This window comes from Manis pentadactyla, chromosome 12, assembly GCF_030020395.1.
Source record: "Manis pentadactyla isolate mManPen7 chromosome 12, mManPen7.hap1, whole genome shotgun sequence".
Classification (NCBI taxonomy): Eukaryota; Metazoa; Chordata; class Mammalia; order Pholidota; family Manidae; genus Manis; species Manis pentadactyla.
Window position 1 is genome coordinate 19942657 of NC_080030.1, and position 21658 is coordinate 19964314.

Below are 21658 nucleotides of genomic sequence, written 5' to 3' on the forward strand. Positions count from 1 at the left end.
GAATTCTCACTGTGCCTCATTAAATAAATTGATATATTATTATCCTATTATCTGAGGATTGTCTCTTTTTAGAAGGTAAGGACCAAAAGAAAACAGTCATGCCCCTTGAGGGTAATTATGCATCCCAGTATGTCTTCTAAACAATTTCAAGTTCCTTCCCTTATATGTGGCCTGTAGAGAGCATAGAAGGTTCCCTCAATATTTAACTGTATTTAATCTAGTATACACTTAAAACAAAGTTTGGACAAGATCTGTCCAGTTCCCTGGGCTTTCAACCAGAAATGTAAAAATCAAGAAAACTTCTTTTTCATTGTGTGTTTGCATCATTTCTACATGTAATCTATCTAGAAATTTGTTGCTCTTTCTCCTAAAACTATTAGTAATCACTGTCTATTACTTACCCTGTATTTTATCTTTCCATTTTATCTTATGTAAATTCAATAAAATTGTAATTTCTAAATATAGAATCCAAATATAGACTCTCTTCACATTTTCCATACTGTCCAATTATTATCACACCAAAATATTCTACCAAATGGAAATGGGTCTTTAAATGCTTGCCCATTACTGGAAATTAACTTTCTTTAGGTGTGTTCTATATGACAATATTGTTTTGATTTATTTTAATCATATGTATTTTATCTTAGAACAATACATAAATGATCTTTGCTCAGCTTTGAAAGTTAAGATTTTTCCCTGAACATATTCTTATAAATGATCATCAGTGTCATGATTTTTATGTTATTCAAGTGAGCATGCTGTCAAATCTTTGGAGTCATATTTTAAAATGCTATATCTTCATTGTATACTAAACGTTTAGTAAAATCATTGAGTACTATTTATGCCTGGAATAATTTAACTCCTGTTGCCAGTTTCATTTTTCCAAATGAAAATTAGAATCATCTATGCTTGCTGCAAAAAAGTACCAAGGATTTTATTACATATTCCATAAAAGTTATAATTTAATTTAGAAAGAATCAACATCTTTATCATATTCAGATTCTCACTCCAATAACAGTACTTTTTTTCTCTAGATATTTCAGTCTCTTTTGGGGTAAGCTTTCATGTAATATTGCAGATCATGCTAATTTATTGATAAAAGTGCTTTAGCATATTTTGGGTTTAATTCCACTATGATTCCCAACATTACATATTGGATATTGCTATTATATTACAAAAGCTTCTGATTTTCCTGTATTTATAGGCTGTCATGGTAATTTTCAGGATTTTATTCTTAATTTTAAGATTTTTATTCCAAACTACTTTCTCCAAGTAATATTTGCAATATCTGAAACCTAAGGACTGTGTGCGGTGTCTCATGCATGCTGGCACCTCAGCAGGAGTCGTGGCCACTCCTGCTCCATGGCTGCCTGCTCCTGCACATGTTAGAATGCCTGCGCACCTGTGCCTTCCCACACTACTCATGCCAGCACCCCATCCAGGGCTGATGATGCCTGAGTACACGTCTCCCTGTGCACTTCTGCAGTTCTATGTTCAACTGAGGTCTAGAAAGGCAGGACTGCACCAGGGAACAGTACCTGGGAAGAGTCCAGAGGAGAAGTTAGGATGGGGGTTTATAAGCCAGTGTTCCACCCATTCCATTAAGTTTGTGTTGGACATGAGAGCACCTGAGACCATAGTAAACACTGTCCAACTTCTCGCAATTCATGTTATTTTCCTCCCAGTATTACATGAGCATACTGGCATGCACAAGAAGATGTAAACTGCACAGCTGGGGTCATAAGAGACTGGGTAAGCAAAAGCAGATATCTCGTATGTGACACAGGAAAGAGGAAAAGAGGTTGGAGATGTGTCTGCCATTAAGGGAATCCATTCTCCTGACACTGAGAGCAGAAGTCAATAGCATGATGGGGATTCTCAAAGTTCCCATAGTCCTGCCTATCACAGACCATATCCAAGAGGACGAGGCCTAGGTTCTCCAGCATGCGGGGCCTTGGGTCAAACAATTCACCATTCTTCATGGAAGCAGGCTGAGCACACAGTCCACTCCCCAGTATAGGCAGTGGCTCTAGGAGAGAACTGTTTAATTCTCTGCAAACTGTGTTCTTGAAATAATTCACATGTTTCTGCATGATTGGAAATTTCATTGACCTTACTTTTCTAATAATGACCCACTGTGCTCCTGGGGCACAGAGCAAATGATTTTCACTCCATAAAGTTCCTTCAGAGCAGAGAGGAGCTTGGGGCTTGGGGAATGAGGACTTGGAGTAGGACAGAATGAGGAAGAGCCACACAGCAAGTGTCAGGTGTCTAAGAACTAGGCCAGGCATCATTTCATCATTGGGGTCTTCATTTGGAGGTAGGGGGGGAAATAACTGCTCGGCCTGAGATGAGGATGCCTAGAGTGAATTAAGCACCAGAGAGAAGAGACAAAGAGGGGAAAGCGTCTGCTGAGGTGCAACCCCACAGCCAAGGAAGGCTTCAGGTCCTACTTCTTTATGCCTAGGACCCTGGAGAGACTTTGCATTGCGGACAACCTAGTAAATGCCTTGTGATACAGTGATAGTGCTGGCCACCGGGTTTAAGGAGGCCTCCTGTGCCAGTGGTGCCCAATGGTGAGTTGAGTTTTGTTTACACAGCTGGAGCAACTGTGGGTAAGAGTCATACAGAGGTCATTGTAGCCATGCCCTTGCTCAAAATAACAAGAATTTCATTCGTTTTTTTATGGCTGAGTGTTATTGCATACATATCTCTCTCTCTCTCTCTCTCTCTCTCTCTCTCTCTCTATATATATATATATATATATATATATATATATATATATATATATATATATATATATATACACACACACATATATATATGTCTCTGCCATTAAGGGATATACACACACACATATACATATATACATTTTCATAATGCATACATCCACTGATGGACTTTTAGTTTGTTTCGATATATTGGCCATTATAACTAATGCTGTAATGAACATGGGTGTGCATATATCTTTTCAAATTCAAATTTGTATTCTTGCATTCTCACATAAATACCCAGATGTGGAACTACTGGATTTTATGGCAGTTCTATTTTTAATTCTTTGAGGATCTTCCATATCATTTAACATATTGACTATACTAATTTACTTTCCCACCAATAAGGCATGACTTCACTTTTCTCTGCATCCTCACCAACACTTGTGATTTCTGGTATAATGGGTAATAGCCATTCTAACAGGTGTGGGGTGATATATCATTGTTGTTTTTATTTTCATTTCCTGGAGATTAGTGATGTTGAGTACCTCCTTGTGTTCCTGTTGGCCATCTGTATTTCATTGGAATAATGTCTATTCAGGTCCTCTGCCCATTTTTGAAAAATTGGATTGTTTGAAGTTTTTTTTCTGTTGAGTTATATAGGTTCTTTATATATTTAGGATAGTTTTCCATTATCAAATATAAGATTTGTAAGTATTGTCTTCAATTTAGTAGGTTCAGTTTCCATTTATTGATGGTTTCCTTAGCTGTACACATGTAGACATGACTTTTTGGATATTTTTGCTTTTCTTTTTTTTATTTTGGTAATCAGACTCTATAAATCATTGTCAAAACCTATGTCAAAGAGCTGACCACTTACTGCTTTCTTCAAGGAATTTTATGGTTTCAGAGATTACTTTCAACTCTTTAATCCATTTTGAGATAATTTTTGTGTGTAACCTAAGATAATGGTCCAGTTTCATGCTTTTGCATATGATGATCCAGGTTTCCCAACACCATTGACTAAACAGACTACCACTTCCAAACTGTATGTTCCTGTCACATTTGTCATAACTTAATTAACCATATATGTGCCAATTTATTTCTGGGTTTTCTATTCTGTTCTATTGATTTATGTGATTTTTATGCCAATATCATATTGTTTGGGTTGCTGTAGTTTTGAAATATAGTTTGCAATCAGGGAGCATAAAAACTCATTCTTGCCTTCTCTTTTTCAAGATTGTTTTGGTTATTCCAGATACTTGTGGTTCCATACAATTTTTAGGAATATTTTTTTTCTTTTTAAAAATGATGCTTGCATTTTGATGGGGAGTGCACTGAATCTGTCAATCGCTTTGGATAGTATGGACATTTTAATAATGTTAATTCCTCCAATCAAGTCATTATTTTTTAAATTTTATTGTAGTTGATATGCAATATTATATTGGTTTCAAATATACACAACACAGTTTTTAAAGTTATATACATTATTAAATCTCTACCCAAAGTAGTAGTTACTGGCAACATAGCAAGAAGTTACAGAACCGTTGACCATATTCTCAATGTTGTACATCTACCCTGGTGACTAATTTATATTATGATTGCAATATTGTGCCTCTTTAGCCCCTTCACCTATTTTGCCACTCACCCCAAACCCTCTGTCCTAGTAACAACCAGTCACTTTTCAGCATCTATGAGTCTACTGCTGTTTTGTTGTTTTGATTTTATTTTGTTTTTGATTCAATGAATAAGTGAAATCATATATTTGTCTTTCTATGCCTGGCATATTTTACATAACATAATACCCTCTAGGTCCATCCATGTTGCTGTAAATAGCAGGATTTCTTTTTTATGGCTGAATGATATTCCATTGTATATACATACCATGAATTCTTTATGCATTTATCTACTGATGGATACTTTTTTATGCTTCCATATCATGGATATTATAAAAAATGTGACAGTAACAATACGAGGGCATATATCTTTTCAAATCAGATGTTTTGTATTCTTTGGGTAAATTCCTAGGAGTGGTATTACTGGGTCATATGACACTTCTAATTTTTCTTTTCTGAGGAACCTCCATACTGTTTTCCTAAGCAGCTGCAACAAAATGTGCTTAATTAAAGCTAAAATAATTAATTCAGAGACTAAAATTCAGTTTCCTCTCAAAAATATAGGATAAATATCTGTGTTACATTTCTACTACTGCTGTAAAAGTTACCATATTCAAGGATTAAAAAGAATAAATTTTGTGTTTATACAGAGGATTAAAGCCTAATTTGGCTGCCCAGAAAATGAACTAAGATACGATATTAAGAAGAAGTTCCAACGTTAACATACTCTGGAAGAGTCATTCCAGAAGATGATCATCAAAAATCATCAACAAAGATCCTGGCGATGTTGCTGTTGTAGCTGCATTCATCCCACTGGTTCCTGGAATTGCCATTCAAATGAAGAAAGAGATATCTTAGCTGGCCTGTGCATACAGTAAAATGACAAATTTGACTGGATCTATACTGTTGGAACTCAACCAAGAATTAGGAGAAGTGCAAGTTGCAGTGCTCCAAAATCTTGAGACTACAGACTGTCTACTGTTAAAAGAACATATGGAATGTGAACAGTTCCCAGGAATGTGTTGTTTTAAATTGTCTGATTTTTCTCAAACTATTCAAATTCAGTTAGACAATATCCATCATATCATTGATAAGTTTTCACAAATGCTTAGGGTGCCTAACTGATTTTCTTGGTTTCACTGGATATGGCTGGTAATTGTAGGTCTGCTTTGGTTATGTAACTGTATTCCTATTATGTTAATGTGTGTGCACAATTTAATTAGTAGTTTAAAACCTATACATGCTTAAGTTACTCTACAAGGAGATACATCAAAGAAATAACCAATCTTCCCATGTTTTCTTCCATCTGCTACTTCTATAGCTTTTCTTCTTCCTTCCTAATTACAACCCTTAAGTAGAATTTGTTCAGCATGTAAGAACTTGTTCGTTGTGCTTCAGAAGATCAGAGACTGATGAAAATTAGGCTTGGGGTGGATTAATGATTGTGCATTGAGTCCCCTGTACAGAATTTTATTGTTGTTAACTATTAACAACCATTTGATCAATAAATATGAAAGATGCCCTCTCAAAAAAAAGAATAAATTTATATTATTTTTCTTTCAAGTGTGAGAACCTGAAATAAGCCCCAGTGTGCTAAGATCAAGATGTCTTCAGGGCCCAGTTCCTCCTGGAGGCTCCAGGAATGAATTCATGTCCTTTCCTATAATTCCAGATTCTAGTAGCCACAAGCATTCTTTGGCTCATCTTTTCTGCATCTTCAAAGACAGATGTTGAATCTGCATATATCTATGATTCCAACTACTCAACTTCTTATCTCTATCTGGTTCTTCCTTCCTCTTCCACATTCAGAAGACTATGGAGATTACACTGGTCCCCCCTTCATTTAAAAAAATTACATATGCAAAGTTTCTAGGGAAAATAATGTGGACATCTCTAAGAGACTCTAATTCTATGTATGATAAAGTCTTACAAAAGCATTTTATTTGGTGTTAATCAATAGCCCTTAAATAAAAGAAACAAACAATTTGATAGAGCCTCTGGAATGAGGGGATACACATTTGTTCAAAATTTTATGCAAACAATTTTTTTGTGAAGACCTACAACTACCTGCCCCTCACTCTCTCACAGCACCACAGCCTTGCTACTCAAAGAATGAGCTGTAGGCTGGTGCCTGCAGCATCAAAATCTCATGGAATGTGTTGGAAATGTTGAACCCCTGGGTCCACTAGCACCTGCCAAGTAAGAACCTGTATATGTACTAGAATTCTTGGTGATTCATTTGCACAGTGAAATTGGAGAAACACTGGTCTAGAATAGATTTCCTTACATCTTAAATTTGAGATTTAAGACAGGATAATTATTTGTATTGAGAGCTTACCTAGTCATTATAGGTGCTTAGCAGCATCCTTAAGACATTGAAAAATATGCCCAGGAAAAAAAATTCTTCTCCGGTTTGGAACTACTGACATAGTTTGAAAACTGGAGGCATCCTGACAGAATCCGATCAATGCCAATTACTTTCTCTGATGATAACTTCAAGCAGATCATGAATCTTCAATCCCCATCTCTGCAATTGGGGATGGAGTTCATAATACTGCTCCCACACAGAATGAGCTCATAAAAATTAAATCCTATAAGATGATAAACTCAAATTATAAGCCATAAAATTATATAAATACATCTCATAATTAACAAAGTCTCCATAATGTGGGACTAACTATGTGACCATTTCTAACTTCTGATATAAATATGATCCCTCATTAGTTTGACAAAATATCAATAAGCCAAAGAATGTAGTGCCCAAGGTTTTATTTTATTGTAAAACAGTTCTCTCCTCTTTGCAGAAGAAGTGAGAATCACTTTTCTGGATATCAGGGGTTGTGTTCCCAGCACAAGTCAATACTTTGAGAATCTCAGACCTTTGAGAGACTTTAGCTAAGGGATGTGCTCAGGTGCTGAGTGATTAGACCTCTGAAATGAAGGAGAATTCATGGAGAGTGACAAAAAAAGATTCATTTGACTTCTTTCATGGTCTCCTGTGAACACAGAATAAGCAGGAAAATTTCCCATTCTGTTCTGATCAGAAACCCACAGGGAAATTAAGTTCTCAGAGGTTGGAGTAACCATGGAAACGATACCTAATGTGCAGATATAAGGAGCACTAAATATCTTCTTTGCTGCAGTCACTCTGTTTATGCAACTCTGGGCTGCACAGGGCATGGTAGTTTCTGTTAGAGGCCTAAGTCTGGCTCAGAAACCAATGTTTGACACCTTCCTGCAGTCTTGTCTGAGGACAGAGCTTCAGTCTCCATCATCAGTCATCCAAGGAGGGGTTTTGACTTTCACACAAAGACCTTCCTCTCATAGATTCCATCCAGGTGTGTCTGTAGTAGTTGAAAATGATTATCTGAGGTCACCAGAGACCTTAACCAGCCTAGCCAGAGACAAAAGTTGGCCATGGTTTTCTTTTTTACTTGGTTAACTGGCTAAATTTATAATGAATTTATATAATACGTTAAATAGAGAGGCATCCACTGTGCTCAGCAATACAAGGGTCATTGTTGAGAAGTGAAGTGGAGAGAATTCCAGTTGTATGACAGTGTAGAATGAGTAGGAAGCATAAAGTGATCTCAGTGAAATGAGAAAATATCCAAGAAGTTTTCCAGGCAATTAGAAGTAGGAAAATGGAGTTTTAGGTCTGGAAGAGTGTGCAGTGAGGTGAGGACATTTAAAAAATTAAGGGTATATTTGAGTATTCTTTGTATTTATTAAAAAGATCCAGACTAATGGATGTAGATAACACTTTGCAACAGCAGTTTTGACAATTACATTTCACAGTATTACTTTTTCACATTGGATATTCACTTAAAATTTATTTGATGAGTCTAAATTGAAATGTCAACATGTTCCATTTTGTGATTATTTCATTACTGTTGCTACTACATGTATTTTGGGGTTTGTTTGCCTTTCACTTTGTCTATGGTAATTGACTGCAAGTTCTTCACTTATGTTTTTATTATGATTGCATACTTTGAAGCAAAGATTGGAGGTTTTTTCATGAATGTTGTTGTTTAGCATTTAATTATTTTACTTACATAGATGTATTGGGGATGATGCAGGAAAATTTTGTGTGATAATTCAATAAGTGAGTCATACTGAGTCCACTCTACAATTGTGTTTTAACACAGAAATTTCTTGTGCATATTTTTAAAAATCACCTTTTATATATAATGTGTTATTGTACATCTGTTTTCCTTGTTTTTACCTTTTGATTTTTGTGGTAAGAAATATTTTTTAGAACAATCATGACTTCTTTGTGGAAGACATTCTTTGTATTCAAGTAATAATATCTATCGTTACATAAACATATTTTATTTCATTTACTTTTATATAGGAAGAAGTTGGAAGCTTAGATGCTTCCTCCACTGCTTTTTAAAAAGTGTATTTTTATATTTTTCATTTCCAGGTCTTGGTCAATGTAACCTTTAACTAGAGTCCCATGTTGATGTGATTAAATTATTGTGATTTTATATCTTTTTCTTCAGAAGTTAGTCTAATATTTTTATTCTATTTCATTGAATATAGTTATCGGAGTTCATTGTTCTTAACCTTGTTTATATTAACTGCCATGCTTTTTCTTTTTGAATTCTCATTTCCTTACTTTTTCCCTTTACAAATATTCACAATCATGAATCCATAAACAAGGACCTAAAAACATGAGGTCCTGCTCTTTTGGATGTTATATGATAATGGAGAAGTCCAAGTTCAGTGAAATAACTGACATGATTTCCTCAGGGATAAATCATATGAAGAAAGATTATAAATTGTCAAGGAAGCTTCAGGATTTTCTATAATATCTGGGGAGGCCTTTGCATTTTAGAGGAGAACAGAACCATGGCTAGGGTGTACTTATTGGATGTTATAAATGACATAAAATTCCCAAACCCAAAACAACAGAGGAAACAATGCCTCAAAGAAAAGAGAGAAGCGCCAATACATCTGCTACTGGGCCACATAAAAAAAAAGTGTGGTCAATAAATGGGAATCACAATTAGACCAGGGGCTGACCTGACCAGCATAACGGGGCAAGCAGAGCAGTGAGCCTGTGGTCCCTGAAATCGGGGGTCACAGCAGAACCCACACTGGCTGCCTGCTCTCTCTGAGCCTGGCTCCGATTGGGCTTTTCATTCATATTGCTTTTCCCTCAAAAGGCAAGAGTTAATCTTTGTAATCTTACATTTACTACAGTAGATTCCAGACTTTATTTACTATTTCCCAGAGTAAAACAGACTTTTCACGTTGTAACAAATTATGCTTGCACTTACACAAACCAAGAAATACAAATATATGCATGCACACACAAAAGTGTGCAAATGAACACAGAAAATTTTTAAATGACTTCGTAGGTATCCTTATGATGTATGATGCACCCTGGTATTTTATTTTGTGCCTTATTTATTCTAGTCTACTTAATTTTTTTTTTCTTTTTAAATAATTATTTTTTATTGAAGGGTAGTTGATGCACAGTATTACATTACATTAGTTTCAAGTGTACAACACAGTGGTAGAACATTTATATACATAATTCGAGGTTCCAGCTATCACCCTACCAAGCTGTTACAATATCTTGACTATATTCCTTATGCTATACATTACATCCCGGTTACTTATTTATTTTACCATTGGAAGTCTGTCCTTTTTTTTTTTTTTTTTTTTGTGAGGGCATCTCTCATATTTATTGATCAAATGGTTGTTAACGACAATAAATTTCTGCATAGGGGAGTCAATGCTCAATGCACAATCATTAATCCACCCCAAGCCTAATTTTCGTCAGTCTCCAATCTTCTGAGGCATAACAAACAAGTTCTTACATGTAGAACAAATTCTTACATAATGAATAAGTTACATGGTGAACAGTACAAGGGCAGTCATCACAGAAACTTTTGGTTTTGCTCATGCATTATGAACTCTAAACAGTCAGTTCAAATATGAATACTCATTTGGTTTTTATACTTGATTTATATGTGGATACCACATTTCTCTCTTTATTATTATTATTTTTAATAAAATGCTGAAGTGGTAGGTAGATACAAGATAAAGGTAGAAAACATAGTTTAGTGTTGTAAGAGAGCACATGTAGATGATCAGGAGTGTGCCTGTAGACTATGTGTTAATCCAAGCTAGACCAGGGCAATAAAACATCCACGTATGCAGAAGATTTCTCTCAGAACAGGGGGGGTGAGGTTCTAAGCCTCACCTCTGTTGATCCCCAATTTCTCACCTGATGGCCCCCCTGTGACTGTGCCTGTCTTAGGTTGTTCCTCCCTTGAGGAATCTTACCCGTCTCTGGCTAACCAGTCATCTTCCGGGGCCATACAGGGAAATGTAGAGTTGGTAAGTGAGAGAGAAGCCTTATTGTTTGAAAAGGTTAGCTTTTTACTTCTTTGCATATTTATGCCCTGTGGCTTCTATGCCCAGCATTTGTCTTGAGGTATCTTTACCACTTGGAAGAATTATGATACTCGGTAAATTTGATATGAGGCACGAATTCTATTTAAGGGTTGTAATTAGGAAGGAAGAAGAAAAGCTATAGAAGTAGCAGGCGGAAGAAAACATGGGAAGATTGATTATTTCTTTGACATATCTTCTTGTAGAGTAACTTCAGCATGTATAGGTTTTAAGCTACTACTTAAATTGCGCACACACATTAACATAATAGGAGTATAGTTACATGACCAAAGCATATCTGTAATTACCAGCCATCTCCAGTGAAACCAAGAAAACCATTAAGGCACCTTAGGCATTTGTGAAAACTTATCTATGATATGGTGGATATTGTCCAACTGAACTTGAACAGTCTGAGAGAAATGAGACCAATTAAAACAACCCATTCCTGGGGACTGTTCACATGCCATATGTTCTTTTAACAGTAAATAGTCTGTAGTTGTAAGATTTTGGAGCGCTACAATTTGCACTTCTCCAAATTCTTGGTTGAGTTCCAACAGTATAGCTCCAGTCAAATTTGTTGTTTTACTGTATGCACAGGCCAGCTTAGATATCTCCTTCCTCATTCCCATGGCAAGTCCAGGAACTGGTGGGATGAGTGCATCTACTGCTGTAGCAGTGCGTGGATCTTTGTTGGGGTTTTTTGATGATCATCTTCTGGCATGAGTCTTCCAGAGAGTGCAGATGTTGGAAGTTCTTTTTCATGTCGTATCTTAGTTCATTTTCGGGGTAGCCCAATTAGGCTTTGATCCTCTGTATAAACACAAACAGACCCTTTGCCTACACTTTTATATGCCCTTTATACCCTTGTGTAGAACTCGTTGGAGGTTACCACACAGGAACTGCCCTTTTTTTTTTTTTTGCTTTGTTTTTGGTATCACTAATCTACACTTACATGACGAATATTATGTTTACTAGGCTCTCCCCTATACCAGGTCTCCCCTATAAACCCCTTTACAGTCACTGTCCATCAGCATAGCAAAATGTTGTAGAATCACTACTTGCCTTCTCTGTGTTGTACAGCCCTCCCTTTTCTCCTACCCCCCCCATGTATGTTAATCTTAATACCCCCCTACTTCTCCCCCCCTTATCACTCCCTACCCACCCATCCTCCCCAGTCCCTTTCCCTTTGGTACCTGTTAGTCCATTCTTGAGTTCTGTGATTCTGCTGCTGTTTTGTTCCTTCAGTTTTTCCTTTGTTCTTATATTCCACAGATAAGTGAAATCATTTGGTATTTCTCTTTCTCCGCTTGGCTTGTTTCACTGAGCATAATACCCTCCAGCTCCATCCATGTTGCTGCAAATGATTGGATTTTCCCTTTTCTTATGGCTGAGTAGTATTCCATTGTGTATATGTACCACATCTTCTTTATCCATTCATCTATCGATGGACATTTAGGTTGCTTCCAATTCTTGGCTATTGTAAATAGTGCTGCGATAAACATAGGGGTGCATCTGTCTTTCTCAAACTTGATTGCTGCGTTCTTAGGGTAAATTCCTAGGAGTGCAATTCCTGGGTCAAATGGTAAGTCTGTTTTGAGCATTTTGATATACCTCCATACTGCTTTCCACAATGGTTGAACTAACTTACATTCCCACCAGCAGTGTAGGAGGGTTCCCGTTTCTCCACAGCCTCGCCAACATTTGTTGTTGTTTGTCTTTTGGATGGCAGCCATCCTTACTGGTGTGAGGTGATACCTCATTGTAGTTTTAATTTGCATTTCTCTGATAATTAGCGATGTGGAGCATCTTTTCATGTGTCTGTTGGCCATCTGTATTTCTTTTTTGGAGAACTGTCTGTTCAGTTCTTCTGCCCATTTTTTAATTGGGTTATTTGTTTTTTGTTTGTTGAGGCGTGTGAGCTCTTTATATATTCTGGACGTCAAGCCTTTATCGGATGTGTCATTTTCAAATATATTCTCCCATACTGTACGGATCCTTCTTGTTCTATTGATGGTGTCTTTTGCTGTACAGAAGCTTTTCAGCTTAATATAGTCCCACTTACTCATTTTTGCTGTTGTTTTCCTTGCCCGGGGAGATATGTTCAAGAAGAGGTCACTCATGTTTATGTCTAAGAGGTTTTCGCCTATGTTTTCTTCCAAGAGTTTAATGGTTTCATGGCTTACATTCAGGTCTTTGATCCATTTTGAGTTTACTTTTGTATATGGGGTTAGACAATGGTCCAGTTTCATTCTCCTACATGTAGCTGTCCAGTTTTGCCAGCACCACCTGTTGAAGAGACTGTCATTTCGCCATTGTATGTCCATGGCTCCTTTATTAAATATTAATTGACCATATATGTCTGGGTTAATGTCTGGATTCTCTAGTCTGTTCCATTGGTCTGTGGCTCTGCTCTTGTGCCAGTACCAAATTGTCTTGATTACTATGGCTTTATAGTAGAGCTTGAAGTTGGGGAGTGAGATCCCCCCTACTTTATTCTTCTTTCTCAGGATTGCTTTGGCTATTCGGGGTCTTTGGTGTTTCCATATGAATTTTTGAATTATTTGTTCCAGTTCATTGAAGAATGTTGCTGGTAGTTTCATAGGGATTGCATCAAATCTGTATATTGCTTTGGGCAGGATGGCCATTTTAACGATATTAATTCTTCCTAGCCATGAGCATGGGATGAGTTTCCATCTGTTAGTGTCCCCTTTAATTTCTCTTAAGAGTGACTTGTAGTTTTCAGAGTATAAGTCTTTCACTTCTTTGGTTAGGTTTATTCCTAGGTATTTTATTTTTTTGGATGCAATTGTGAATGGAGTTGTTTTCCTGATTTCTCTTTCTGTTGGCTCGTTGTTAGTATATAGGAAAGCCACAGATTTCTGTGTGTTGATTTTGTCTCCTGCAACTTTGCTGTATTCCGATATCAGTTCTAGTAGTTTTGGGGTGGAGTCTTTAGGGTTTTTTATGTACAGTATCATGTCATCTGCAAATAGTGACAGTTTAACTTCTTCTTTACCAATCTGGATTCCTTGTATTTCTTTATTTTGTCTGATTGCCGTGGCTAGGACCTCCAGTACTATGTTAAATAACAGTGGAGAGAGTGGGCATCCCTGTCTGGTTCCCGATCTCAGCGGAAATGCTTTCAGCTTCTCACTGTTCAATATAATGTTGGCTGTGGGTTTATCATAGATGGCCTTTATTATGTTGAGGTACTTGCCCTCTATTCCCATTTTGCTGAGAGTTTTTAACATGAATGGATGTTGAACTTTGTCAAATGCTTTTTCAGCATCTATGGAGATGATCATGTGGTTTTTGTCTTTCTTTTTGTTGATGTGGTGGATGATGTTGATGGACTTTCGAATGTTGTACCATCCTTGCATCCCTGGGATGAATCCCACTTGGTCATGGTGTATGATCCTTTTGATGTAGTTTTGAATTCGGTTTGCTAATATTTTGTTGAGTATTTTTGCATCTACGTTCATCAGGGATATTGGTCTGTAGTTTTCTTTTTTGGTGGGGTCTTTGCCTGGTTTTGGTATTAGGGTGATGTTAGCTTCATAGAATGAGTTTGGGAGTATCCCCTCCTCCTCTATATTTTGGAAAACTTTAAGGAGAATGGGTATTCTGTCTTCCCTGTATGTCTGATAAAATTCCGAGGTAAATCCATCTGGCCCGGGGGTTTTGTTCTTTGGTAGTTTTTTGATTACCACTTCAATTTCGTTGCTGGTAATTGGTCTGTTTAGATTTTCTGTTTCTTCCTGGGTCAATCTTGGAAGGTTATATTTTTCTAGGAAGTTGTCCATTTCTCCTAGGTTTCCCAGCTTGTTAGCATATAGGTTTTCATAGTATTCTCCAATAATTCTTTGCATTTCCGTGGGGTCCGTCGTGATTTTTCCTTTCTCGTTTCTGATACTGTTGATTTGTGTTAACTCTCTTTTCTTCTTAATAAGTCTGGCTAGAGGCTTATCTATTTTGTTTATTTTCTCGAAGAACCAGCTCTTGGTTTCATTGATTTTTGCTATTGTTTTATTCTTCTCAATTTTATTTATTTCTTCTCTGATCTTTATTATGTCCCTCCTTCTGCTGACCTTAGGCCTCATCTGTTCTTCTTTTTCCAATTTTGATAATTGTGACATTAGACCACTCATTTGGGATTGCTCTTCCTTTTTTAAATATGCTTGGATTGCTATATACTTTCCTCTTAAGACTGCTTTTGCTGTGTCCCACAGAAGTTGTGGCTTAGTGTTGTTGTTGTCATTTGTTTCCATATATTGCTGGATCTCCATTTTGATTTGGTCATTGATCCATTGATTATTTAGGAGCGTGTTGTTAAGCCTCCATGTGTTTGTGAGCCTCTTTGCTTTCTTTGTACAGTTTATTTCTAGTTTTATGCCTTTGTGGTCTGAAAAGTTGGTTGGTAGGATTTCAATCTTTTGGAATTTTCTGAGGCTCTTTTTGTGGCCTAGTATGTGGTCTATTCTGGAGAATGTTCCATGTGCACTTGAGAAGAATGTGTATCCCGCTGCTTTTGGATGTAGAGTTCTATAGATGTCTATTAGGTCCATCTGCTCTACTGTGTTGTTCAGTGCTTCCGTGTCCTTACTTATTTTCTGCCCAGTGGATCTATCCTTTGGGGTGAGTGGTGTGTTGAAGTCTCCTAGAATGAATGCATTGCAGTCTATATCCCCCTTTAGTTCTGTTAGTATTTGTTTCACATATGCTGGTGCTCCTGTGTTGGGTGCATATATATTTAGAATGGTTATATCCTCTTGTTTGACTGAGCCCTTTATCATTATGTAGTGTCCTTCTTTATCTCTTGTTACTTTCTTTGTTTTGAAGTCTATTTTGTCTGATATTAGTACTGCAACCCCTGCTTTCTTCTCACTGTTGTTTGTTTGCTTGAAATATGTTTTTCCATCCCTTGACTTTTAGTCTGTACATGTCTTTGGGTTTGAGGTGAGTTTCTTGTAAGCAGCATATAGATGGGTCTTGCTTTTTTATCCATTCTGTTACTCTGTGTCTTTTGATTGGTGCATTCAACCCATTAACATTTAGGGTGACTATTGAAAGATATGTACTTATTGCCATTGCAGGCTTTAAATTCGTGGTTACCAAAGGTTCAAGGTTAGCCTCTTTAGTATCTTACTGCCTAACTTAGCTCGCTTATTGAGCTGTTATATACACTATCTGGAGATTCTTTTCTTCTCTCCCTTCTTGTTCCTCCTCCTCGATTCTTCATATGTTGGGTGTTTTGTGCTGTGCTCTTTCTAGGAGTGCTCCCATCTAGAGCAGTCCCTGTAAGATGTTCTGTAGAGGTGGTTTGTGGAAAGCAAATTCCCTCAGCTTTTGTTTGTCTGGGAATTGTTTAATCCCACCGTCATATTTGAATGATAGTCGTGCTGGATACAGTATCCTTGGTTCAAGGCCCTTCTGTTTCATTGTATTAAATATATCATGCCATTCTCTTCTGGCCTGTAGGGTTTCTGTTGAGAAATCTGACGTTAGCCTGATGGGTTTCCCTTTATAGGTGACCTTTTTCTCTCTAGCTGCCTTTAACACTCTTTCCTTGTCCTTGATCTTTGCCATTTTAATAATTATGTGTCTTGGTGTTGCCCTTCTTGGATCCTTTCTGTTGGGGGTTCTGTGTATTTCCATGGTCTGTTCGATTACTTCCTCCCCCAGTGTGGGGAAGTTTTCAGCAATTATTTCTTCTAAGATACTTTCCATCTCTTTTCCTCTCTCTTCTTCTTCTGGGACCCCTATAATACAGATATTGTTCCTTTTGGATTGGTCACACAGTTCTCTTAATATTGTTTCATTCCTGGAGATCTTTTTGTCTCTCTCTATGTCAGCTTCTATGCGTTCCTGTTCTCTGATTTCAATTCCATCAATGGCCTCTTGCATTCTATCCATTCTGCTTATAAACCCTTCCAGAGTTTGTTTCATTTCTGGGATCTCCTTTCTGGCATCTGTGATCTCCTTCCGGACTTCATCCCATTTCTCTTGCGTATTTCTCTGCATCTCTGTCAGCATGTTTATGATTCTTATTTTGAATTCTTTGTCAGGAAGACTGGTTAGGTCTGTCTCCTTCTCTGGTGTTGTCTCTGTGATCTTTGTCTGCCTGTAGCTTTGCCTTTTCATGGTGATAGGAATAGTCTGTAGAACTGGGACGAGTGACGGCTGGAAGGACTTCCTTTCTTGTTGGTTTGTGGCCCTCCTCTCCTGGGAGAACAGCGACCTCTAGTGGCTTGTGCTGCGCAGCTGCGCGCAGACAGGGTTTCTGCTTCCTGCCCGGCTGCTATGGAGTTAATCTCCGCTGTTGCTGTGGGCATGGCCTGGCTCGGGCAGCTACTCCAAAATGGTGGAGTCGCGTTGGAGCAGGAGCTGCTGGGAGGCTATTTATCTCCGTGAGGGGCCTCCCTGCTCCCTGCAGCCCAGGGGTTAGGGTGCCCAGAGATCCCGGATTCCCTACCTCTGGATTAAGTGACCCGCCCTGCCCCTTTAAGACTTCCAAAAAGCACCCGCCAAAACAAAACAACGCCCACCAAAAAAAAAAAAAAAAAAAAAAGGTGGTCGTTCGTTTTTCTTTATTCTCCGGTGCCAGCCTCAGGCCTCTGCTCATCGGTCTTTCTGCTCTGTTTCCCTAGTATTGGGGTCCCTATCCCTTTAAAACTCCCAAAAACGCTCGCCAAAATAAAACAGCAAAAAAGCAAAAAAAAAAATGGTCGCGCGCTTTTCTTATGCCCTCAGTCGCCCAGCCTCCATTGCCTGCTCACTGTTCTTGCTGCCCTGTTTTCCTAGTATCGAGCGCCCTGCACTCTGGCCCGAATGGCGGGGGCTGGGTGCTCGGCAGCCCTGTGCTCCGTCTCCCTCCCGCTCTGCCTGCTCGTCTCCCGCCGGGAGCTGGGGGGAGGGGCGCTCGGCTCCCGCGGGGCCGGGGCTTGTATCTTACCCCCTTCGCGAGGCGCTGGGTTCTCTCAGGTGCGGATGTGGTCTGGATGTTGTCCTGTGTCCTCTGGTCTTTATTCTAGGAAGGGTTGTCTTTGTTATATTTTCATAGATATATGTGTTTTTGGGAGGAGATTTCCGCTGCTCTGCTCACGCCGCCATCTTCTGCCCCTCTAGTCTACTTAATTTTTACAACCCATAGTCTGACACCCCAATGGGTACCAATCTCAGATTATGGAAAACATTCCCCTTGCATGTACTCCATACCCATGTTTGTATTTCTATGCGTCTTTACTTTCATCATTGGCATTTTCTATAAGAAAATGTTCTCTCATTCCTTCATGCAGTATATATTGATTCAGCTACTCTTCCTAACGAACTCTGCTAACCCTGGTATGGAGGGGTTGGTGAGAATGTATAACATTGATACATGCCTCAGTTCAATCACAGTTTAGGAGGAAAAAAATTGGAATTAAAAAAACCCCAAAAAATGATAGCCACTACATCTAAACTCACTACATAAGGAAGTGTCCTTTTCCTGTGGGAATGTAAAGGGGAGAAAGGATCCAGGCATTCTGACAAAGGAGATGGAGATTTAAAGATGGGGTGGTGTGAAAACATCCAGAGAGACCTGTGGGCAAGGCTCCAGGCAGAGGGAAGCAGGCGTACAGAGACAACACTGAGGCTGCAGCATCAGGTGAAAGAAAGTCAAGTTCAGTGTTTGGGAGATCAGTGAGTGCAGAGGCAGGACAGCGTGAGGATGAAGCTGGCATAAGTTTCCCTGATGTCTACCCTGATGTTGGAAGGTACAGAATTTGGGCTTCATTCTCTACTAGGGAGACTTTCAACGGGGCAGTTTAAATCAGGGAAGTTGATCACCCTTGGAACACAGAAATATCTGTCTGAGTTGATATGAATATTAGCTAGAGGGGTACCAGCTGAGGTAGATGAGAGACACAACATGGAATTGAAATCAGGCTGTGAAGAAAGGACAGACAGATGGGAAATAAATGAAGGCACTGGGGAGATAGAAGAAAAAATCACCCTTCTCTCATCAGCAGGGATAGGTAAGAACTAATGTTACACTTTGAACTAACAGAAAGGAACTATATGATTTCCTTTGAAAGTATACTGAATAAACCTGTCCACCACTATAGGAGGATGGATACCACTATCCCCACTTACTCAGGTGAGGATATTAACCTGGTAAATAGTTTAAAAAGCTCTCCACATTCAAACAGTTAATATGTGGTAGGATCAGAAATGCAAATTTGGTTTTCTGATTCCAGAATCTCTTATTTACTATCATTTCAGGGTATTTCAACATTTCCTGTTTTAAAATCCCTTACAATCATATGTTATATATATGCTATTGTAAATGTTGGGTTGCTTCCATGTGCTTAGCTTTTTCTAAAGGGATATTCACTCTGTAATTTGTCTTGACCATAAATAAATCACTCCTTTTTCTTTAGGATAAGTTGTCTTTTGCTGCTTTATTAGTTGTTCTGGACATCATAGGGATATAAGTGTATTTGGTATTTTGTGTATTGTGTATACAATTTGGTATAAGTGTATTGGCTCTATTACTTATCACAACCTCTCAGGTACCAGCTGAGCTACTTAATCCTTTACCCCATCATATTCATTTTTTCCTTTCTTTATGTTTTAACTGGTTTAAATGTTTCATTAAATGCAGAATGGTCATATTAAAATGGATCCCCGTGTTCACATGCCATGGAGACTCTGCCATTGGAACTGGGTGCTATTTCCATATTCTTTAGGTATAGGTCACCTGATGTAACAGCTTGAACAGAAATATTCCTTCCCTAAATACCACGGCTGGGGTGAGAAGATCTTGGTACAAAAATGGCCCCAGGGAGTCGTGGTGCACTGTGTGTGTTTCTGCTTTGTGGGGAACAGGAGTAGCTGGGCTCATTTATTCCTACAAGTGATCCTTAAAAGAAAGGTGAAAGAACATTAATCAGTACATGTAAGAAATAAGGGGATCCATTCTACTCAAAGGTTTGCTTGATAGCAAAAGTAATGAAGTTCTAGAACAAATAGACAATGGACTGCCTGTGTCTTGAAGTTTCAGCGGCAGGGAAGCCACCTCCTTCCTCAGCATCTTCTGACACCACGTCCTCTCATTCTCCCTCTTGCTCCTCCTCCTCATGACACTGTCTCCATTTTGAATCTTGCATATATATCAAAAATATCTTCCTCAGCCCTTTGCACTGGCTCTTTCTCTGCAGGGCACACTTCCCCAGATAATTGCATGTATCCCCATGTATCTTAAGGTCTCTATTCAAATGTCACCTTGTGTGCAGGTCTTCCCGAACTCTCAGTGAAAAGCAACACCCCATCCACTATATTTTATACTTTTTTCCCTTAGCAAGTCTCACCATCTCACATGATATATATTTATTTGCTTATATTCCTTCACCATGATTCTATTCTAGAGATTTTGTTAACATCCTATGCCCTTTAACTAGAAAATGGTCAGTACTTAACATAATCCTCAACTGCATGAAATCATTTCTCATTAAAACTGTAATACATGACATCTTGGGGTAAAGGCTGACCGTGGGACAGGAATTCCTAGTCAGAAATGTCAAAGAAGAATCCTTGAATGTGTTGAGAATCATACAAATAACACATATTGATTATTTCACTATAATATATGACAAATTGTAGCATTTCAAATGTCAGGAATGCCCATTTGTGTGAAAATTAATTGTGATATTTTTTCATTCCTAGTTATCAGCACCACCACATGGGAGAAGGCAATGTTACACGACTTTCAAAATTTATTCTTCTGGGATTGTCAAACGAACCAGAAATGCAGGCCCTCATATTTGGGCTCTTCCTCTCCATGTACCTGATCACTGTGTTTGGAAACCTGATCATCATCCTCGCTGTGATATCAGACTCCCACCTCCACACCCCTATGTACTTCTTCCTCTCCAACCTGTCTTTTGTAGACATCTGTTTCACCACCACCACCATCCCAAAAATGCTTGTCACTATATGGACAGAAAGCAAAGTTATAACCTTTGCAGGCTGCATCAGCCAGATGTACCTCTACATACACTTGGCAGTGTTAGATGACTTTCTTCTCACTGTCATGGCCTATGACCGCTTTGTGGCCGTCTGCCACCCTCTGCACTACACGGTCATCATGAGTCCCCGGCTCTGTGGGCTGCTGGTTCTGGTCTGCTGGGTCATAAGTGCCCTGCATTCCTTGTTAGAAATCTTAATGGTGTTACAATTGTCCTTCTGTAAAGACTTGGAAATCCCCCACTTCTTTTGTGAAATCAAACAGGTGATCCGGTTTGCCTGTTCTAACACCTCCCTTAATGACACCGTGATGTACGCAGCAGCAATGCTACTTGCTGGGGCTCCTCTAGCTGGTATAATTTACTCTTACTTGAAGGTCATTTCTGCCATATGTGGAATCTCATCAGCTCAGGGGAAGTATAAAGCATTTTCCACCTGTGCATCTCATCTCTCTGTTGTCTCCTTATATTACTGTTCAAGCCTAGGGGTGTACCTCAGCTCTGCTGCTACCTACAGTTCGCATTCAAGCGCAACAGCCACAGTGATGTACACCTTGGTCACACCCATGCTCAACCCCATCATCTACAGTCTAAGAAACAAAGACATAAAAGGGGCTCTGAAAAGAGTCCTTTGGATGGAAGGTGTCAAAATGCATATTGTTCTGGGGATGAAGTGCCCAAGATTTCAGGACTCAAAGCCTCAGGACCAGAAATGACTATTCCTGAATTAGTTTCTGAAAGGAGAACTTTCTATTTCCTGAAATTTCCATTTCTTTCACTTCTACTTCTTTATACAATTTAAGTAATTCAAGTTATTAAATTTTCTGATCTTTCTCACAGACAGTTCCTTTTGTCCTTTTTTTCCGTCCACCACACTTTTTTTCAACTGTAAATCACTAAATATTTGGAAATTCCCATT

General features: G+C 38.5%; 1 protein-coding gene across 1 annotated transcript; it reads left to right on the forward strand.

The window, feature by feature from the left end:
• Window positions 1-20555: 20555 nt before the first annotated feature.
• On the forward strand, window positions 20556-21455 carry LOC130679756 (olfactory receptor 7A10-like). Its single transcript, XM_057489197.1, has 2 exons — window positions 20556-20907; window positions 21193-21455. The coding sequence occupies exons 1-2, from the start codon at window positions 20556-20558 to the stop codon at window positions 21453-21455; spliced, it is 615 nt and encodes a 204-aa protein (XP_057345180.1).
• The last annotated feature ends 203 nt before the right edge of the window (window positions 21456-21658 follow it).